This window comes from Lactuca sativa, chromosome 2 (genome assembly GCF_002870075.4).
Source record: "Lactuca sativa cultivar Salinas chromosome 2, Lsat_Salinas_v11, whole genome shotgun sequence".
NCBI lineage: Eukaryota > Viridiplantae > Streptophyta > Magnoliopsida > Asterales > Asteraceae > Lactuca > Lactuca sativa.
Window position 1 is genome coordinate 78613883 of NC_056624.2, and position 23353 is coordinate 78637235.

Here is a 23353-nt window from a genome sequence, read left to right on the forward strand (position 1 = left end):
TTGTATATATACATATGTATTTATATGTTATTAGGATCATTGTGTGTGTTTAAGTCTTCACTTGACACCAAGCACTTATCCGACACTTCCATCCGATCCACTCACTGCAGGTGAGTTCATACCCCTTAATTACCCTTTTAAATGTTTATAAATGCTTTTATGGGGGGGGATACAAGTTAAATCATGCTTTAGCATACAAATGGATTTACTACATGTTTAGCTGTTTTACCAAACATATCACTTCAAATGACTTTCTCAAACGTTTTTACATGCTTAAAACAGTTTTATTAAACTGTCTTATCAAACAAACTCCTTTCAAATCGTTTTATAAACTAACATCAAGTCATCACTTCTTAGTTATTAAACTTTTCAAAGGTTTTACAAAACTTCTTTTTTACTTTTACATTGTCAAATACATGCCTATATATGTATAGTTATATAAGTAATGTTTAAAGGACTTAGGACGGCTAGCTAGCTTTATTTTGTTTTCCTCGTTGGGATGTGGCCTTAGAGCACCGGTTATTCGTCTGAATGTCGTCTAAATATTAGTTATATATCATGTATACATATATAGACATAAAAGTTCCATCAGTCAGTTTAGTACCTTTGGGTAGCAAAGGCATACTTTCGGTTATACACGTACATTAATAGTAACTATAATAGGTATAGTTAGGAGATACTACTTACTATTCCAAGTACAAGGAATGACACAAGAGTCAGTTCATTCATGAGTCTATACTAATACATTACATACAATATGAAGAGATACGAGTACATACAATTAGATAGATACGTTTACATGAATACGTTTTCATAAATACGTTTACAGAGATACGTTTACATAGATACGTTTACATAGATACATTTACATGAATACGTTTACATAAATACGTTTACATTGATACGTTTAAATAGATACTATTACATATAATCTATTACATACGTTTCGGGACTTACCATTCCATACCCAAGGCTGTTAGCTACAGTAGGGAAAATGCTCATCGACGGGTGTCTACGGTTGTACTATTCGGCGAGTTTCCACGCCGTGAATATCCTAGTTCAAAAGGATACAATTTTAGTTATTATATTATTTTCCTTCTTACCTTTACTTTGTGACACATTCACACGAACGACGAGGTAGGATATATTTGATATAGATAGACTATTTTCCTTTTTACCTTTATATTGTGACATATACACATAAACGATGAGGTAGACTATATTTTTATAATAATAGTTATACAGGGGAAAAGCCGTCACATTTACAGTGATGCTTACTTACAAAACAGTCGGGTCTGGGTAGAAGGTTACTTTCAAAACAGTCGGGTCTTGGTAGAAGAATACTTTCAAAACTGTCGGGTCTTGGTAGAAGGCTACTTTCAAAACAGTCGGGTCTTGGTAGAAGACTACTTTCAAAACAGTCGGGTCTTGGTAGAAGATTACTATCAAAATAGTTGGGTCTTGGTAGAAGAATACTTTTATACTAGTAGGAAATATGGGATTTTCTAGGGTTGTCAAACGCTTATAATTACTTACAAACATGTTCATTGATACAAACTTTTCTTCAAACATTTACAAGTCTTTCTTTACAGTTTTGGAAATCAAAGACACATTAATACTTATAAATTCACCAGCTTTATTGCTGATACTCGCTTTCAAAGCAACTTGTATTCTTAGGTCACAAATAGACAGGGACGGCGACCAGGTTTTGTGAAGACGGAGCAGTCAAGACTCGTCTTTTATTTTGAACATTCATTATGTTGTTTTATACTATGAAAGAACACACATGTATTTAAAATTATACTATTAATGCAATGGATGATGCTGTTGCTTGTTTACTACTTTACATTGTTGCGATACATTACATGACGTCCTCCGCCCCAGAACGTTTCCGCCGTTCTCGATTTTGGGGTGTGACAATATATATATATATATATATATATATATATATATATATATATATATATAAAAGAAAAGTCAGTCTAACCGTTAGTAGGCCTCATTCACGAAACTGGTCTATAAGGAGTGTTTAAGGAAGCGGCCTGTAAAATGACTGCCATTGGGTATCTATTCTTACCCACCCCTCTCCTAACTAGTGGAGGGTCGTTAGCCTGTAACACCCTAATCTGGTATGTCTTGGAAACCCTCAAGATTACATTTATGAGCATATTTGATCCCTCAAGTACGCTGAGCGTACCTATGTGTACGCTTAGCGTACTCTGCATGATTGATCGCGGAGGAGCGTCACGTACAATGGGCGTACGTAAGGGTACGCCAGGTGTACACATCAGAGATCCAAAACCCTAATCTTAGGACTTGAGGCCTATTTAAACGACCTTAAGCCCCTTAGACTTAACCCCAAAGACCCTCCAAAGCCCTAGAGAGTCCTTGTACCCCCCCAGAGAACCTTGTGAGATCATTCTTGAGCTTAAAGAGTGTATTTGTGACCTTTTAGTGATTCATTGCAAGAAGAAGAAAGGGGTCAAGCAAGCTTAGATCGTATAGGTGCTTCAAGATCCTGTACCAAACTCACCTTACAAAGCTTCTGGAGGTAAAAAGCTTGCACCTTTCCATCTAAATCTTTAGATCTAGCTAAGGTTTTCTATTTTTGCCCATTTGGTTGGTTTTGGACCTCTTTTGGTGAGTTAAGCAACTCCATAAGATGATGATGACAGATTTGAGGTCCCTTGGTCGTTTAGAAGCATAAAAATGGGATCTTGATGGATGTTTAGGCCTCACGCATGGATTAAGAACCTTGAAAAGGTCTTAATGGAAGTGTTGGACGATTTTGAGGCATGCATGTGCATAAAGTTGGCAACTTTATGACTTAGGACGTTTTAATAGACATAGATATGACTTTTGGTCGTGAGGAAGCCAAGCATTAAGCACTTAATGGAGAAAGTGCTTAAACTGGGTGTATGTTGGGCGTAACCAGTTGTACGCGACGCGTAGCCCCAAACCCTCAGTACACTACGCGTACCAAGATGGTACGTTGGGCGTACGCAACAACAGTTGGGCCTTAATCTGTTTTGGGCCTTTAAGCCTGTGGGCCTCATTTGGGTTTAGGGCTTGGTCGTATTCTGTGAATTATGGACTTCTTCATCTGTTTGGGCCATTGTAACACCCGCGTTTTCAAGCTAGGCATTATCATTGATGTAATAGTCTAGGTTAACCCTTGTAACTCTTTTTGAAGTATTATTGATGAAATATTTAAGTATTATGTGTTATGTGCTTAATTGTGTGACTTAATTTAATTAAGAATAAAAATAAGAGTCAAAATGAAATGTTAGATAAAGCTGATATCTATGGATAATGTTGTAGTGGTTGAAACGAGGTTTCCGAATATATAAAGAATGCCGAAATCCGAGTTATAACGAAGAAGTTATGACCTGTCGAAGTTTCGCGACAGAACCGGGAACGCTGAATGAGAATTGAAGCCCAAATACTGGAAATAGAGATCGAGTGATATTTTGCCAATAATTTCTAAATGAGAATTGAAGATCTCATTGATAGTAGTCCAACGATAAAAAGACAGACGAAAACGGAGTTCAGATGAAGGAGTTATGAATTTCGAACAAAGTTTTCCTGTCCCGGCCTACTAAAAATACTATATAAGTAATATACTTATAATATATTAAAAATCAATTCAAAATTAGCCAATGGAGTCTAAACGAGAGTTGTAGAGCATAATCTCAACTTCGCGTCGATATAAAGAACGTCGAAAACGGAGTTCGTATGCGAAAGTTATGAATTTATGAAGTTTGGGGCGCGAACCCCAAAGCTGTGTCAGAGACCACGACGTGGCAAGCAGTGCCACGACATGGCAAGTCTTCTGACACCTCCGGGAGTCCCCCAGATGCAACTTGCGATGATGTATGCAGTGACGACCAAGCCCATGACGTGGAAAAAGGGTGCCACGACGTGGCAAGGGCCAAATTTGCCCTATAAATAGATTTGAAGAGCCAACTGTTTAGGGTTGCTATTTTCTCTCCTCTCTCTCCCGTTTTACCTTGATTTATGTGCAATAAATATCACGAAGCAAGTCCCGAAGCCCCGAAGATCCCGAGAAGTGCGATTCCCGAGCCGAAGCTCTGCCCGCGATAAGTTCGATTTTTGTGAAGATCTTCCAGATCTGTCGAAGAATACTACTTCTACAAGTCATAGTGCTGTCCGATCATCTTCTGATCAAGTGAGTGTGTGGTTACTTTCTTCCAATATAGTATTATGAAGTATTTTATATAAAATACGTGCTATGTGTATATATTTTGTTGTTATATGTGTGAATGTATATTCACTCTCTTCTATCTCATAGATCTGATTTATTCTCTATGAAATACGTGTTATGTGTGTGTGCCTAATCTGTTATGTGGAATATGTATTGATTAAAGCATGCTATACAAGTTTTTAAACTATGTATAAAAATGTATATTTTTATCTACCAATATGTTGGGTAGAACATGGGTAGATAGTTGGTGTATAATAAACAGATGAGAGGCCTCGTTGTTGTTTTGATTCAGTCATCTAGCGGAGTTTAGATGACGACCACGGACTTTTCTAGATAGTCTTGTGGAACACTAGCACGCTCGCCACCTGTAGGTGTTAATGAACTTGGGTGTTCATTCGCTGTACTCCATCCCCCTCATGGTTGCCTTATTTGACTTATATTGCTGAGGAACCCCCGAAGCATGTGTTGTCGCCCCGATGAAATATTCATAGACTAGGTCCCTTATGTTAGTTGTCTTAGGGATGTAAAGTGAGAATAACGGGAATGGGTAATTGGGTTATTGTTGGTTGGTGGAATTAAATATAATTATTTATTGTGGGTTGAAAACCCTATATGCTCACCAGGCTCCCAAGCCTGACCCACTCAGTTTCTTTGTATTACAGCTAGTGGCGCCAGAGCATAAGTTGGATGAATTATCAAGTTGTTTTGTTTACAAGTCTGTATATGTATATATTTGTTGAATGACTTGTAATGTTATCGTTTATGCTTTATGGTCTGTATTGGAACATGACATCCCGAGTTTTGATTATATAATGAAAATACATTTCTTTTATGAAATGCTTCGGTAATATTATTTTATCACGTTTTGTTTTTGGGAACAAATTCCGCAACTCTTTCAAATCAAAAGGATTTACTCTGAAATTATTTTAAAAGCATAAGTGAAAATCGGTCTTTTCTGGTCGTGATTTTGGGGACGTCACAGCCATGGATGCGATGGTTGGGCCTTATTGGGCCAAGAGGCCCATTAATGATATTGGACTTGGACTTTGGGGCCCATTAGTAAGGAAAGGGTATTTGGGCCTCGGGGAGGGGTTTGGAGGTTGGTTTCCACTTGATTAATGTAAAATTCTAATATTGATTGTATTACCATTATTATTGTCCTGCTCGGGGGATTGTGGACTGTTAGGAAGGCACTGTTTGTATTCAGCAGATTGAGGTGAGTTTCCTCACCATAACAATATGTCTAAGGGACTAAGGCCAACCCATTTTGTGATTATGATACATGTGTTAGACATTCTGTGTTTTGATATGCTATGTGATTATGTTTGTATGTAAGACCTCGGGGGGTTCCCGAGGCACTTAGGTGTAAGACCTTGGAGGGTTTCCTTGGCATCCTAGGTCAAAGGCCTCGAGGGGGTTCTCGAGGCACTGGACTAAGACCATATGGGGGTTCCCATGGCACCCAGAGGGTTTCTAGGGCTTCCTTATGTGATTTGCGTGCATGATTTATGTGTTTTGGATAATAGTTTAGCTAGTATGCTATGTTATATGTGGTTGTGTGTGGGTGTGCTCTGGAGAAATCACTAAGCTTTCAAGATTACCGTTCTGTGGATTTGTTTCAGGTACATTTGAGCCCAAGGGCAAGGGCAAGGCATGATGATGTGGCCTGCACTCTATCTCTCCTTTACTAATTGGTTTCGGGACACTCTGATGTTTTAAAAAGAAGATAATGATGTAATGAACGTGAATTTGAAAACAGATGTTTTTGGAAATATATGGTTTATGCAAATGATTTGATTATTGAAAAATGAAAATTTTCTTTGTAAAAAAAAATTTGGTCGTTACAAGTTGGTATCAGAGCCTTGGTTTGAGGGATCGGGGCACACTCTCGAGTGTGTTAGGACTCAAACTAAGGAAATGGTAAAGTCATTTTCAAAAGTAACACAAAAGTTCTTCCTAAAAATAAGAAGACAAGAGTGCAACGCACGTGATCAGCCGAGCCAAGTAAGTAGTTCCCCAATGTGTTATCCATGTTATACTTAAATTTGAGCCTTATTGATTATATGGGACTTGCTATGTGTATGTTTTTAAAATTGTATACGGTTAGGAGCTTATGGCCTCTGAGTGATTGATTTAGCCTTATTTCCTGTTCCTTGTTTGGCTGTGGTTCTAGGGTAGAGTCTCTTATTCAAAAGCCTATTTGATCCTTTTCTGTATACAATTTGCATGCATAAGGGCAACCTGTTATGATTGGTCTAATTGATATGAATGGGGCAAATCTTAGGTCGGCCTGAGATTAGTATGCGGGGTAATTGTGAAATATGGTTTGATTGAGGGAAAAATTGGAGTTATCAAGTGGAGCAGTGGGGAAAGGTACATGTAGGTGTGGAAGGTAGTATGGCCCGTACTACTGGAAGCACAGGACCTGTACCCGAACCAATGTTGTATCTAACGACTTCAAGGAGGACTGGTGTGGGAAGATCCCTTATATAGTAATCCAGATCACTGCAATTTATTTATTTTTCAGTTCAACATGGTGGTGACATGATTTGGAGCTGGGGGATCAAGATCGGGATCGGGATCCGGGGCGGGATCAAGAGACACTACCGATGTCATTGAAGAGAGGCTATGAGAGCTCATTGCAGCCAAGGTCACCAGGTGCATCCTTGATGTGACCCCAGTCATCTTTGGGATGGTCAAGGAGGGTATTATGGATCTCATGGAGGAGACACTCTGATCTTTCAAGGCTAAGATTGTTGCGGGGTAGTTGGGGACCCGAACTCCCTCGTTCCGGGAGTTCAAGGCGTGTGGGGCTCCGGGGTCAGGGACCCCATTATCAGCCGAAGCTAGGTAGCGGACATCGAGAACGCCCAACGCACGAGTTCTTGCTTGGATGCGGCGAAGGTTGGGTTTGCTTCATGTTTGTTGAGAGACAGGGCCTGCGATTGGTGGGGCGTGGTTACTAGCCAGGTGGGGCCAGCCATAGTGGCCGATATGACATGGGTTGAGTTTGTTCGGCAGTTTGATTTAGAGTTTGCACCACTTATTGAGGTGCGACGCCTAGTGAGGGAGTTTCATGATTTGCAGCAGACCACCGAGACTGTGGCGGAGATCACTGCCATGTTTCGAGAGCAAGCTTTGTTGATCGCACAGTATGCTACCGATGAGGATATGACGAAGACCCGATATCATCCCACGTTAAGGGATGATATTATGGAGTTTGTGAGTTTTACAGGGTGTAAAACCCTGAATGAGATGGTGGAGAAGGCCCGTGAGAGGGAGATGGAGTTGGATACCCGCACGAAGCGGAAGACTGAGCAGGTGCAGCAAGGGGTCAGGCTAAGAAGCCTAAGATCTATGATTCTTTGGGTAGGGGCCAGCAGGGCTGGGGCCGGTGTGCCAAGTGTGGGAGATCACATGGAGGAGCATGTAGGGGTCAGGGAACGGTGTGTTATACATGTGGTAAGCCAGGCCATGTGAGCAGGGACTTGTTGGATTAATGTCTAAGTCCATAACTATAATTGGTAAGACTTGACCCGACCCGGCATGGTCCATTTGGGTTGCATACCATCATGCACTTGGATAGACTAGAATGAGAGAAATAAGACACTTATGGTTATTAATATATTATAAGTTCTAGTATATTAATAATAAGAATCATAAGATTATTTAATTAGTATTGATCAAGAATTAATCTAGGATTAATTAAGTGATCAAAAGAAGACTAATTAAATATATGGGTTGATTGTGTAAATCATCCATACTTGTATAGTGGGCTATTGCTCCATGGATAATCAAGTTGGGCTAAAACCCATAGGATGGTCCATGGATGCTCCATGGTGTATTTGTACCCATGGATCATGGAAATGAAAGGCCATGTCAATTAGGGTTTACATGGTGTAACCCTAACTATATAAGCATCTTATTCTTGACCAAAATGGGACACTAGAATCACACTAGTGTGTGTGAAGAAAGGGCTAGCCGATTTTGATGAGTGTAGAATTCTCTCAAGTCATTCCAAGTGTTTTGATGATTGTGATTCCATTTGAGGTGTCACACTTGGGGCACTAGGCACTCAAGCTTCATGAAGACTTTCTACACCAAAGAGGTATGTATTCTATCTTGCTATAGTTATTGTTTTGTATGCTAGATTAGGGTAATACCTTGGAAGTTCTTATTTGCATGTATAATAGAGAAAACATAGATCCAAGGTATTTAGGGTTGCATGTACACTTAGGAGTGTTAGAATGCTCAAAACCCAACAGTGGTATCAGAGCCTAGGCTTGTTTTCTTGTTATACCTGCAATAGAAGCTGAAAAAACGAATCTGGTGCTGTCTGGCCATCAGACTCGGCGAGTCCATCAGGAGACTCGACGAGTCCATGCCTAAAAAGTGATGAATTCGATCCAACTCGCCGAGTTTGTTCATGCACTCGACGAGTTGGACCCCCAGACAGCATATTTTCGAGTTTTTTGGCTAGAAATGGACTAGGAACATTACCCTAAGTTGTTTTTGATCTTATAAACTTGTTTTTGATGTGGTAATGTTCATGCTAATCCATTTTCAAAGATAATTGTCAATAGATTCATGTTTTGTATTAGTTTAAGGTTTAGACTAATTACATGAAAAAGTTTGGTTTGAATTATCTTGTTCTTATGAGTTGCTTAGATTAATAGAAATCTTAATTGAAATAGTTGTTTTCAATCCATTTTAATCTAAGAGTTGAGCATAAAATGTGTTTGTGTAACTTGTCCTCAAGTTACATGAAGAGTCACATTAAAGACTCATAAAACTCATAATAGTTGGCAATGGTTACAAAATGAAGAGTTTTGTGTCATTGAATAATTTTTTTATGACTCCATAACTTGTCCTCAAGTTATGGAAGTTCAAGAGTCACTTCATTAAAGAAAAATATGTAACCATAATTAAATCCATAAGTTATAAAATAAAGAAAAAGTTAGTTCTTTTATTAGTTTAAAGTCTTCCATAACTTGTCCTCAAGTTATGGAACTTGAAGAGTTTTTGGATTAAAACTACTTTAAACACATAAGTTATGGAATTAATTAGTTTTGAATAGTTTCAAAACTTGCCCTCAAGTTTTGGAATTTGAAAAGTTTTCACTTATGAATACTTTAATTCCAAGTTAGCCCTTAGAATTTTAAAAGTTAAAATTCAACCCTTATACTTTATAATATTATAAGTTAATAATATATATATGTATAAGAGTAAAGTCACTCTTACCGCTAGTACGCCTCATTCACGAAGCCGGTCTATAAGGTGGGTATAAGGTTGTTGCCTATAAAATGGCAACTTAATGGGTGTCCACTCTCACCCACCGCTTGCTTGACTGGTGGAGGGTCGTTAGCCGAACGGGTTTGACAGGACTATAATTCTCCCTTCATTAAAAGTATTAATGATAATACTAAGTAACTAAACTCTTAATAATACCCAATCTTAGTTACTTAGGAAAAATGTGAATAAGGTGCTAACCCATGAAATTACACTTTACACTTTGTTTAAGTCGTTAGTGGAGCGTGTGTGGTTAACCGACACACTAACTTGGACTTAACAAGGTAGGTAAAGGGTGACTTAATATTTATCATAGTATCGATGGAGCGTGTGTGGTTAACCGGCACATCGATTGAGGGGTAATTTATTAAGGGTACCAAGTGATTTGCATGGTTACTTCACACCTTGTTTTGTGATCCTCGGCATCCCAGTCACAAAACCTGAAGGGCACACTCGAGATTGAAACATGCCTTTGAAAAGTTCAATGAATCTCAAAGATGTAGGAGTTTCAAAACCAATTAAAACCTAATAATACATTTCGTTTATCTTGGTGGAAATTGGTGAATCGTCATTCACCTACCTTCAAATATTTTATAGCTTGGATTACGGCATACCTCTTCTAAGTTATAAAATAGTTTGTTGGGTCCTAGCCTTAATATTTCATATTGGGTGTCATATTAAGGACTTTAAATCAACTATCTTGAATATCTCCCAAAAGATGTCTGGTTTAGACATTTATGATCTTCCCAAATCTCTTGAAACAAGGTTTCCTATTGAGGTTGATGTCCCGTGGATATCATACTTCTTTCTCCTCCTCCAATTATTCTCCCTAACCCACAAGTTCTTGAAAAGTTTAAGGTCACTCAAGCCCTATTGGTAAGGCAAGGTCTAGGTGTGATCACATCTTGGAGATGTAGTCACATATTGACAAGCCGGGAGAGTTGGGTGTCAAAGTCTTGAGAAAGTTGGTGGTTCAATCACTTTCTAAGTCACATAGTGAGTTCCTTTGGGACACCTATGAAACAGACTATGACAAGACCCTTAATGATCTTATCTATTTGTTAAGATCAACTTCCTAAAACTTTATGGACATTGACAATGATGACATTGGATATCTAGTAAAGCTCTCTCTTCCCGATGGAAAGGGATCGGTCATAGTCAACTCGGTTGACCAAATGGTAAAGAGAAAAGCTAAGTCTGTGATAGTCCCGTGTACCATTATCAAAGGGTCCATATGTTTATATTGCCAAAGGAAGGGGCATTGGTCACGAAGCTGCCAAATCTACCTAAGGATGTTAAAGTCAATAAGTTTGACTCTACTTCAGGTAAATTCCACTATCTAACTCTGTTAAGTTTCTATTCTGAGATTCTTGATACATGATGTGGCTGGGTCACATGGTGATGTTTTAAGAATCAAAGGAAAAAAAAGTGAAGAAACTTAAAGAAAGAATATGCTGAATCTGATCGCATAGATGGATTTCTATCGCGTAGTTTGACAGATTCTTGAGCTACTTCTTAGGAGTTATGATATATTTCTTAGGAATAGATAACAACAAGTTTTCATATGGATTGTAAGGATAAGTTTTCCGCAAAGTTTTAAAAATAAAAGATAAATTTTGATTTTATTTATTTTAAAATATCCTTACAATGGCATTTGAGGAAAAATTGTTGCTTATAAGATTCCATTAACAGCAAGAGTGGAAATATGATATTGATTCTTTCATTTGTGGTAATGTCAAAATTTACCAACTAAGGAAAGATTCTCATCACCCAAGTTTCAATTGGACCGGAACTTGGAATCATGCAAGTTGTATAGCATGATGAATGAGAACTTTCAAGTTTTCGAAAAATTAAGACTAATTACTTGTTCACATGGATGTGTGAGTCAAGTAAAGGACTAAAGGATCGAGTACACATTCTTGTGCACTGATTAAGTCCACCACAAAAGATCGATAAGACTATTCGTCATAGTTTACTAAAGTTCAGTAAATATGATTATACTTACAAGCTTAAGTGTAACTCTGAGACATTCGAAAAGGTTCCAATGTATGGCAGAGCGAATAAGGAGAATCAAATTAGGCAGAAGGATAAAAGTTTCTCAAATCTGAAAAGATGGGAGAGTACTTTAGTATCAGTTTTGTGATCATCTTAATGATTAAGAAACCATATCAAAATTAGTTCTCTAAGGAAATCTTAGTGCATTCTTATGACTAAGAAGAGGGATCTTGAATTGTTGAAATGGTTAAATCAAGAAGATGAGTCATACCTCGTTCCAATACAAGTCTTAGAGTCATACTCTAAGATTGTATTTTGAGTGACATGTCTTAAAGAAGGTTTAAAACACTTGTCAAATGTAAGAGTAAAAGTTTTCTACTCTTGTACATTTGAAATTGGTAAGTTGTGATGTTTTGGATAAAATAAAGACCAACTTAGGCCAATTGTGCGAAGTGTTTGTCTTGATTAGAATCCACACTGTCTCTTGGATGTTTGACAAGGGAGTCTTATAGGTCAAGAGGACAGTGGGAGTCTTAAAGGTCTTGAAAGTCTCAAGAACTAATCAAGAATAAAACCTGAAGTTCTTCACTAGCACACGACTTGAGGTTTATAACCTATCGTGTTGACTTATTCTGTGCCCATTCCAGTTAAAGTTGGCTTTGCATATGAGTTCTTAGAGTTCTCAATTGGTTGCACAACAACTTGGAAGCAATGGTAGGCCCTTGAGCTGCCAGGTGGCAAGAAATTAAGATTGAGTTCAGTTCATATGAGTTTGGATTTGTCATTATCCTTGTCTTGTGACTATGATTTTGACAACTCACATGGATAAGAACACATACACCAGTAAATCTAAGTGTCATAAGGTTTCTCTCCGATTCATGAGAATGATGGTGAGGAAACACTTTCACTAAGTAGATTTTAGCTAGATAGCAATTGTGACATTTGCATTCTCAAAGTCGTTAGTGGAGCGCGTGTGGTTAACCGGCACACTAACATGGACTTGTGAGAAGTGGCAAAAAGGTCTAAACATTATGATTACGGCATCCCTCTTCATAATTGTTTAGACTCACAAGTGTGCTATCTAAGGGAAGGTGGATGATTTTGATAAAGTCTTATCAAAACAATCTAGTATCAGAAATCTGAACTTTGGTAAGAAAGTCAATGAAGTATTGATTTCTAGAAGTCCAGCTGGTTTCTGAGTACATGTCAAAGCTAGTGGGAGCATAAGAGTTATGCTAATAATCATCATGTTAGTGGGAGCATGATAATTATGATAAGTATTGCAAGTTAGCAATGTTAATTATAGAAAACAAAAGTTTCAATTGGGAAAAAGTTGTTTTGCTATAATTAAGGGAGAGGAAATTATACTTCATCTCAAATCTATAAGCTTAGATCGTGAGGTTTTAATCATTTAGTCAAGGATATATATGAATTTCATGTTGGAATGGCTCAACATAAGGGAATTCTGTATATGGGTCCATTATTTGCGTTCTAAAATTCGATTATGATTACGGCATCCCTTTTCATAATCTGAATTATGAGAACTTGGCAAATTGAAATGGAAATATTATAGCAAAAGACTGGTTTAGTCTTTATGTGAGACATCATGAATCGTGTCCCATATGCTACGGATATAGGATCGATTACATGTGCTATAATCATCTGTTCTAAAATTTTCCAAATGCCTGGGGCATTAAGAAGGGAAAAGGTTTAGAACTGGATATGACTAAAAGGATTAAACAATTGTCGAGGACAATCTAAGGTTTACCAAAGATTGGTTGCTCAAGGACAGTTGGAAGTATAGTGATAATTCTGGAAGGACCATATTGACATAATCTGTAAGGAGGCAACTCTTGGTCAGAAGTGATAGTCAAAATGGAATCTGGAAATGTTTCAAAGTTAGAATTTTTCAATCTGTGTAAGATTAAGGAAACTTAATGCAAGAAGGATGTTTCCAAGGAGCTGATCTCCTTTGGAATACTCTGTAATGATTGTTGTCAAGTCTTTCTGACTTTGTGCATAATCATTACGAGAGGATCAATGCATATAAGTTTAGAATCTAATAGATTTCAGTAAATGGCATGAATTTGGAATTCTTGCATTTGCGGTAAGGATTTGGGAGTGTGAAAAGAGAATCATTGAAGTTATGTTCAATTGATCTAGCTCACAAAGTAAGGATCATAGACAAACATAGTATGCATACTTGGTGTGTGGCATGACTAGTGTTTAAGAAAACATAGTGTACATGCTTGGAGCATGGGACAACTATTGTTTTAAATTCAAGAATAAAGTTGATAGCTGAAACAGTATACAATGAATAATGTGTAATCATATGGTGATAAATAAAAGGTGTTTTATTTATATTCATAAGTTCTGAGACCATATTGGATTCAATTATTATTGTGTTTCACTTTGCATGTTTTGACTTCCCGAATAAATTGGGTTATTCTTCTGGAATGACTAAGTTATTCAAACTATCCACAGTCGGTCATATGTTGGAAGTAGATATGAATTAAGACTGTCATGATGGGTTGTAGAGGTCTAAGGTGTTGGACAAGGCTACAACAATCATGAGTGCTCATAAGTTCTGAGTATTGGATTCAACCCGCACTCATTGGAATCACTTCATGGATTTTATCACGAGTGATCATGAGACGATAATATCTTATATTCTTCAAACCTAGAGATATGATTTATTACTATGAGTTGATAGTACATTGATAGCACGAAACCGCATTTGGTAACTCGGTGCTATAAAACGTGTTTTTGTGTATGATTCAACAAGTAGTAGAACAAGCCATATGAGTCGAAGTTTATCCGTTCCTTTTACCTTCGGGATAAAAGCGATATCTGTGGGCTCCTCGATGATTTGATGATGACAAATGGAAGTGCTCGGCCGGGCCAGGACTGATTTGATTTGTTCAATTAGTCAGTCGTCATAAATCGGAAATCGGGAAACAACAAATGGACAGAGAGAATGATTATAATCCATGTCTCAGTCCATATGATATCTAGAATGGAGGAATATATGATCCCTTATCTAATGGACAAGTCACTGACAAAGGTCAGAGTTCATCGACAAGGTCAGAGTTCGACCGAAGCTTTTGAGAGCTACGATTGCCGGTCGGTTCTTGAAGTCATTCGCAATAATAGTTTTAGACTTATCCAAGTGGGAGACTGTTGGATTAATGTCTAAGTCCATAACTATAATTGGTAAGACTTGACCCGACCCGGCATGGTCCATTTGGGTTGCATACCATCATGCACTTGGATAGACTAGAATGAGAAAAATAAGACACTTATGGTTATTAATATATTATAAGTTCTAGTATATTAATAATAAGAATAATAAGATTATTTAATTAGTATTGATCAAGAATTAATCTAGGATTAATTAAGCGATCAAAAGAAGACTAATTAAATATATGGGTTGATTGTGTAAATCATCCATACTTGTATAGTGGGCTATTGCTCCATGGATAATCAAGTTGGGCTAAAACCCATAGGATGGTCCATGGATGCTCCATGGTGTATTTGTACCCATGGATCATGGAAATGAAAGGCCATGTCAATTAGGGTTTACATGGTGTAACCCTAACTATATAAACATCTTATTCTTGACCAAAATGGGACACTAGAATCACACTAGTGTGTGTGAAGAAAAGGCTAGCCGATTTTGATGAGTGTAGAATTCTCTCAAGTCATTCCAAGTGTTTTGATGATTGTGATTCCATTTGAGGTGTCACACTTGGGGCACTAGGCACTCAAGCTTCATGAAGACTTTCTACACCAAAGAGGTATGTATTCTATCTTGCTATAGTTATTGTTTTGTATGCTAGATTAGGATAATACCTTGGAAGTTCTTATTTGCATGTATAATAGAGAAAACATAGATCCAAGGTATTTAGGGTTGCATGTACACTTAGGAGTGTTAGAATGCTCAAAACCCAACAGGACTACCCCAAAAAGGGTTTGATATGTTTTCATTGCAACCAGACCGGCCACATGCGGGCCGAATGTCCTAGGTTGCAGGGAGGAGGAGGAGCAGCGGTGGCATCCACGCCCGCCACACTGAGGATCAATGATGGCCGCCCCGCTAAGGCGGAAGCTCCAGCGGTGAAGAGCTGTGCATTTCAACTGACTACCGAGGAGCCTCGGGCAGCACCGAACGTTGTGGCTGGTACGTGTGTATTTTTCTCAGTCTTATAATTATCTAATTGCAGTGCTTATACATGTGTGTATGTATCATGTTGTTTAGGGACCTTTTTGGTTAATGGTATGATTACTCATGTCTTGTTTGATTCGGGTGCTACCCGGTCGTTTGTGTCTCTTGCCCTTAGCAAGAAGTTTGGGAATGCGTCGGGGACCTTGGATTCCCCGCTCGAGGTGGAGATTGTTGATGACTGTACCGTTAGTGCGGCAAGGGTATATCGGGGCTGTGTTTTGAATGTATTGGGTGGGAGGTTCCGTGTAGATCTAGTTCCGATACCATTACGAGGACTGAAGGTGATTGTTGGAATAGACTGGTTGGGAGCCAATGGGGCCATGATCGATTGCGAACGCCAACTATTCAGGGTTCGAACCCGAAGTGGGGGAGAGCTGGTTATTTATGGTGAAAGGGTCTCGCAATGACTGATCCAATGTTTGGCTGCGATGGCAAGGAGGTTTATACAGCAGGGTTGCTCAAGATTTTTGGCTTGTGTTTCGGATACGAGAACGGAGACCGTGTCAGATGTGGATAGTGTACTAGTTTTACAGGATTATCGGGACGTTTTTCGCGAAGAGTTACCAGGACTGCCTCCGGAGAGGCAGGTGGAGTTTCGCGTTGATTTAGTGCCAGGTGCGGCTCTGATAGCCAAGGCACTGGATAGGTTGGCACCAATGCCCCGACAACATTCATGGATCTCATGAAGCAGGTATGTAGGCCGATGCTGGATTGGTTAGTGATCGTTTTTATTCATGATATCCTGGTCTACTCTAAGACTAGGGAGTAGCATGATCAACATTTGAGGGAGGTATTGGAGACCCTGAGGGCGGAGAAACTTTATGCAAAGTTCTCCAAATATGATCTCTGGATACTCGAAGTACAATTTTTGGGGCATGTCATCAATCAAGAGGTAATTTCGGTCGACCCAGCCAAGGTGGAGGCAGTGATGCGATGGGAGGTACCGAGGAATGCCTCGGAAATTCATAGTTTCTTGGGTTTAGCGGGTTACTATTGGAGATTTATCCAGATTTGCTCCAAGATCACTGCGCCATTGACCCGCTTGACCAAGAAGAATGTGACCTTTCGGTGGGGTGAGGATCAACATATGGCGTTTGAGACCCTGAGATGGAGATTATGCGAGGCTCCGATTCTGGTACTACTTAAAGGGTTGGATGATTTAGTGGTGTACTGTGATGCATCAATTTCAGGGTTGGGCGCGATATTGATGCAGAGGGGGCATGTGATTGCTTATGCGTCGAGGCAGTTGAAGCCTCACGAGGCGAATGACCCCACATATGACTTGGATTTGGGAGCGGTAGTGTTTGCCCTCAAGATCTGGAGGCACTAATTGTATGGTGTGTTGTTCACAATTTATACAGATCACAAGAGTCTCAAGTATTTGATGGATCAACAGAACCTCAATATGCGGCAGAGGAGATGGTTGGATGTTCTAAAGGATTATGACTGCGAGATCTTATACCATCCAGGGAAGGCAAACGTGGTGGCCGATGCTTTGAGCCGCAAGACGGTGAGGTCCTCGATTAGGGACATTTGTTTGAGGATGAATATCATTTCGTCCTTGTTAGATATGATCAAGGGAGCTCAGGTTGAGGGGATCAAGAGGGAAAACTGGAAAACAGAGAAAATTCGGGGACAAAATCCTTTGTTTATAAAGGATAGCCGTGACCTTTTGACTCAGTGTGGCCGAGTGTGGGTACCAATGGCAGGGGAGTGAGGTAGAAGTTATTAGAGGAGGCGCACAAGTCCAAGTTCTCTATTCACGTGGGAGCTACAAAAATGTATAGAGACTTGAGACTGAGTAAATGGTGGCCCTGCAGGAAGCAGGAGATTGCCTGGTTTGTGGAGCGGTGCTTGACCTGCAGGAAGGTCAAGGCCGAGCATCAGCGACCCCATGGAAAGGTTCAGCCACTACGCATTCCATTGTGGAAGTGGGAGGAGATCACCATGGACTTCATTGCAAAGATTCCGAGGATGGCAAGGGGCGTGGATGCCATATGGGTTATCGTGGATAGGCTGTCAAAGAGTGCCCATTTCATTCCGATTTTTGAAAATATATCTACGGAGAAATTGGCAGACATTTATGTTCATGAAGTAGTAGCTAGACATGGGGTGCCCGTGTCTGTGGTCTTTGATAGGGATGTCCGGTTTACCTCTAGGTTTTGGAAGAAGTTCCATGAAGAATTGGGCACCCAACTACATTTCAGTACGACTTGTCAGCCTCAGACTGACGACCAGAGTGAGAGGACAATGCAGACATTGGAAGACATGCTCCGTGCATGCGTGCTGGATTTTGGAGGAAGTTGGGACACATACCTCCCATTGGCAGAGTTTTCATACAATAACAGTTATCACACCAGTATTGACCGAGCTCCATTCGAAATGTTATATGGACGAAGGTGCAAAACCCCAATGTGTTGGGACGAGGTTGGGCATCGGGTCATGGGGAGCGTTGAGGTAGTGCTCAAGACTACCGTGTTGATTCAACAGGTGCACGACCGGTTGCGAGTCGCATAGGGCCGCCAGAAGAGCTATGCTGATTAACGACGATCAGCTCTTGAGTTTCAAGTGGGGGGTCTTGTCTTATTGAAAGTGTCTCACTGGAAAAGGATTATCAGGTTTCGCAAGAGAGGCAAGTTGGGGCCTCGGTTCATAGGCCCGTTCAAGATAATGGCCCGGGTGGGAAGGTAGCCTATCATTTAGAGCTGCCCGAGGAGCTTAGTCAAATTCAGAATACCTTCCATGTTTCTCAGCTTCAGAGGTGCATTGCTGACAAGACCGCATTTGTTTCCTTGGACAACATTCAGGTGGATGGGAGTCTGAATTATGTCGAGAAACCGGTCGTCATCCTGGATCAGAAGAGAAAGGGTCTTCGCAACAAAGAAGTGAAGTTGGTAAAGGTGCAATGGCAGCACCGGAAGGGCTCCGAATGGACATGGGAGCCGGAAGAGGAAATGCGGGAGCATTACCCTGATCTGTTCAACGCTGTGGACTTCGGGGATGAAGTCTAATCCGAGTGGGGGAGAGTTGTAACACCTTAATCTGGTATGTCTTGGAAACCCTCAATATTTCATTTATGAGCATATTTGGTCCTTCGAGTACGTTGGGCGTACCTATGTATACGCTTAGCGTACCCTGCATGATTGATCGCGGAGGAGCCTCACGTACACTGGGCATACGTAAGGGAATGTCGGGTGTACGCATCAGAGGGACAAAACCCTAATCTTCGAACTTGAGGCCTATTTAAACAACCTTAAGCCCCTTGGACTTAACCCCAGAGAGCCTCCATAGCCCTAGAGAGTCCTTGTACCCCTATAGAACCTTGTGAGATCATTCTTGAGCTTAAAGAGTGTGTTTGTGACCTTTTAGTGATTCATTGCAAGAAGAAGAAGGGGTCAAGAAAGCTTGGATCGTATAGGTTCTTTAAGATCATGCACCAAACTCACCTTACAAAGCTTCTGGAGGTAAAAAGCTAGCACGTTTCCATCTAAATATTGAGATCTAGCTAGGGTTTTCTAGTTTTGCCCATTTGGTTGGTTTTTGACCTCTTTTGGTGAGTTAAGCAACTCCATAAGATGAGGATGATAGATCTGAGGTCCCTTGGTTGTTTAGAAGCAGAAAAATGGGATCTTGATGGATGTTTAGGCCTCATGCATGGATTAAGAACCTAGAAAAGGTCTTAATGGAAGTGTGGGATGATTTTAAGGCATGCAAGGGGATAAAGTTGGCAACTTTATGCCTTAGGACGTTTTAACAGACATACATCTGACTTTTGGTCATGAGGAAGCCAAGCATTAAGCACTTAATGGAGAAAGTGCTTAAACTGGGTGTACGTTGGGGTTAACCAGTTGTACGCGGCGCGTAGCCCCAAACCCTCAGTATGTTGCGCGTACCAAGATAGTACACTGGGTCTACGCAACAGCAGTTGGGCCTTAATCTGTTTTGGGCCTTTAAGCCTGTGGGCCTCATTTGGGTTTAGGGCTTGGTCGTATTATGTGAATTATGGACTTCTTCATCTTTATGGGCCATAGATGCAATGGTTGGGCCTTATTGGGCCAAGAGGCCCATTAATGATATTGGACTTTGACTTTGGGGCCCATTAGTAAGAAAAGGGTATTTGGGCCTCGGGGAGGGGTTTGGAGGTTGGTTTCCCCTTGGTTAATGTAAAATTCTAATATTGATTGTATTACCATTAATATTGTCCACCTTGGGGGATTACGGACTGTTAGGAAGGCAGTGTTTGTATTCAGCAGATTGAGGTGAGTTACCTCACCATACCAATGACTCTAAGGCACCAAGGCCAACCCATTTTGTGATTATGATACATTTGTTAGACATTCAGTGTTTTGATATGCTATGTGATTATGTTTGTGTGTAAGACCTCGGGGGGTTCCCGAGACACTTCGGTGTAAGACCTTGGAGGGTTTCCTTGGCATCCTAGGTCAAAGATCTCGAGGGGGTTCTCGAGGCACTGGACTAAGACCATGTGGGGGTTCCCTTGGCACCCGGAGTACTATCCTGGAGGGTTTCCAGGGTTTCCTTATGTGATTTGCGTGCATGATTTATGTGTTTTGGATAACTGTTTAGCTAGTATGCTATGCTATATGTGGTTGTGTGGGGGTGTGCTCTGGGGAACTCACTAAGCTTTCAAGCTTATCGTTCTGTGGATTTGTTTTAGGTACATCTGAGCCCAAGGGCAAGGGCAAGGTGTGATGACACGGCATGCACTCTATCTCTCCTTTACTAATTGGTTTCGGGACACTTTGATGTTTTAAAAAGAAGATAATGATGTAATGAACGTGAATTTGAAAACAAATGTTTTTGGAAATTATGGTTTATGTAAATGATTTGAATATTGAAAAATGAAAATTTTCGTTGTAAAAAAAATTGGTTCGTTACATAGCTGCACGGGTAGGATAGGACACTAAACTCTCATTAAAAGTATAATGACATAAAGTAACTAAACCTTTTCTAAAATCCCATTCTTAGTTACTTTAGTAAAAATGTGAATTTGATGCTAACCCATGAAATTGCACATTGAACCTTATTGGTCGTTAGTCGAGCGTGTGTGGTTAACCGACACACTAATATGGGACCAATATTGTTGGCAATGGGTGTCTCGTAAATTATCATGGATCAATGGAGCATGTATGGTTAACCGACACATTGATTGGGTGATAAATGACATCGAGAGTACCAAGCTAATTTGTATGGTTATTCACATCTTCTTTGTGATCCTCGACATCCCAATCACAAAGTGAGAGCATAATTGAGATTAAACATGCCATTGAATAGTTCAATGAATCTCAAAAGATCTAGGAGTTTCATTTGATTGAAACTGGTAATTGCTTACCTACCTAAAATAGATTCGAATTTGATTACGGCATCCCTCTTCGGAATTTGAATCGAAAATATGGATCCTAGCCTTAATTTAAATTCGGGTTAATAATTAAGGATTAAATAAATCAAATAACTTGAATTTTCTCCCTTTATAAATGTCAAGTTCAGACAACTATGGTCTTTCTAGAAATGGTTTTCCTTCTCTTTTTGAAGATGATCTTCCACAAGTTGATCAAGGTGAAATAATCTTTCCTTCTTCAAATGGTGGAACTGAAAATCATGCTTCTCCAACTCTTCCTCCACAACCTCCGGTGATTCTCCCCGACCCTCGTTTTGTCAAAATGAAAAGTTCATGGTTACTCAAGCCCTTTTGGTGTGCAAACACCTAGATGAAAATTTTGTGTGTGCACATGTTTTAAACATGAAGTCGCACATTGACAGATTGGGAATGTTGGGTGTCGTTATTCACTCGCTTCCTGAGTTATATAGTTAGTTTGTTAAAGTCTACTATATGACTAACAACGATGTGACCCTTATTGATCTATCACATTTGATAACTGTTGCTGAAGCAGAAATGATGAAGTGCAATGGCCAAGCAAATGTGTTTGAAGGATCAATCTCCAAAATTTCCATGGACCTTAACAATGGTAATGTTGGTAGTCTAAAAAAGATTTCTCTTCCCAATGGAAAAGGATTGACCAAGGTAAAACTGTTTGATCATCTGGTAAAGAGAAAGGCTAATTCTGAGATAGTACCATGTGCCATTCTTGAATAGTCCATATATTTCTATTGTCAATTGAAGGGACATTGGATGTGAAGCTACCCTATCTACCTGAAAGATCATATAGATAAGAAAGTCAAGTTGTATGACTCTACTTCAGGTACATCCACTATCTAACTCTATTAAGTTCCTATTCATAGATTCTTATTACGTGATGTGATAGTCACATTTTGATGTTTTTGTAGGATCTAAGAGAAAAAAAAGCTTAAGAATAGAAAGCTATTTCTAATCGTAAGTGATGGATTTTGGTCACATGGTTCAATGATCAGAATTTGGAGTTGCTGCTTAGAAGTAATGATAGTTTAATAGATTGCTTCGGAAGTATGTCTAGATACATAGTTTTCATATATTTGCATTGTAAGGATAATTTTTCCGCACATTATCAATAAAGTCAAATTTTGTTTTATCTTAATATATCCTCGCAATGGCATTTATGAAAATTGGTGGTTATATTTCTATTATTAAGCACTATTAAATATGGATTTGATTCTTTATGATATCATTTGTGGTAATGTCACAATTAACCAAGTGAAAATGAATTCTCATCTCCTAAGTTTAAGTTTGATAGAAACTTGGAGTCATACAATTCAAATTGTGTGATGTATGAAAATCTTGATCTTTGGAAGATTTGGACTAATTTTGTAACAGCCCGGAATTTCAGGTATTTCTTTAAATTATTTTTGGGCACATTTAAGAGGGAACTCGGCGAGTAGGTGCATGACTCGCCGAGTAGGGCCATGTCTTGGTCGCAGTCGCAGATACGCGACTGGACTCGACGAGTCCAAGTAAGGACTCGGCGAGTCGACGCTGTTTCAGCTGAACCCTAGCCGTTTCATTTCTGATCGTATATAACGATCTTATGGCCGTCATGTCGCGTCTTTTGGCCGGTTGAAGATCCCCTGGGAGTGTGTGAGCATCTGAAGCAAGAGAGAGGACTTGAGAAGGCTTGAAGAGATTGTTAGACAAGGAGGAGCAAGGTGGTGATCAAAGGAATCGAGTACTGGAGGTTTGGAGACACTGGGAACACGTTTCCAGGTAATCTTCGGATCGAAATCCGTAACTTTTACGTTGTATGCGAGTTTAGGGTTTAGGAAACCCATTTAAGGATTTGTTAGATTATATTGTTGTTATAAGTATTAAAAACCCCTGTATTAGTATATGTGAAAGTCCAGGAAGCCCTATATCTATATACTTCGAAATCATGCGAAAATACAGGAGGCAGCGGATTGACTGCATGGCGAGGACTCGCCGAGTCCAATGATCAGACTCGGCGAGTAGCTTGAAGGTTCACTAGGACTCGCCGAGTTGTTCTTCAGACTCGGCGAGTAGCTTGAAGATCTACTGGAACTCGTCGAGTCGTTCTTCAGACTCGGCGAGTGGTGTCAGGGTGTCTATACTCGTCGAGTTACCCTTTGCACTCGACGAGTCCGGTCAAGATTGACCGTTGACCTGTATATAACTTAGTAGGGTCAGTGGTCTTGTTTGATAAGATCATTAA

At 39.7% G+C, this 23353-nt stretch overlaps 1 protein-coding gene across 1 annotated transcript in view; it reads left to right on the forward strand.

Annotated features, from left to right (window-relative positions):
- The window catches only part of LOC128132329 (uncharacterized), a 51782-nt gene extending 30319 nt beyond the window's left edge, over window positions 1–21463 (forward strand). Inside the window, exon 2 of the mRNA XM_052768851.1 lies at window positions 21243–21463. Within this exon, the coding sequence (XP_052624811.1) occupies window positions 21243–21463 (221 nt within the window). The remainder of the gene's footprint in view (window positions 1–21242) is intronic.
- The last annotated feature ends 1890 nt before the right edge of the window (window positions 21464–23353 follow it).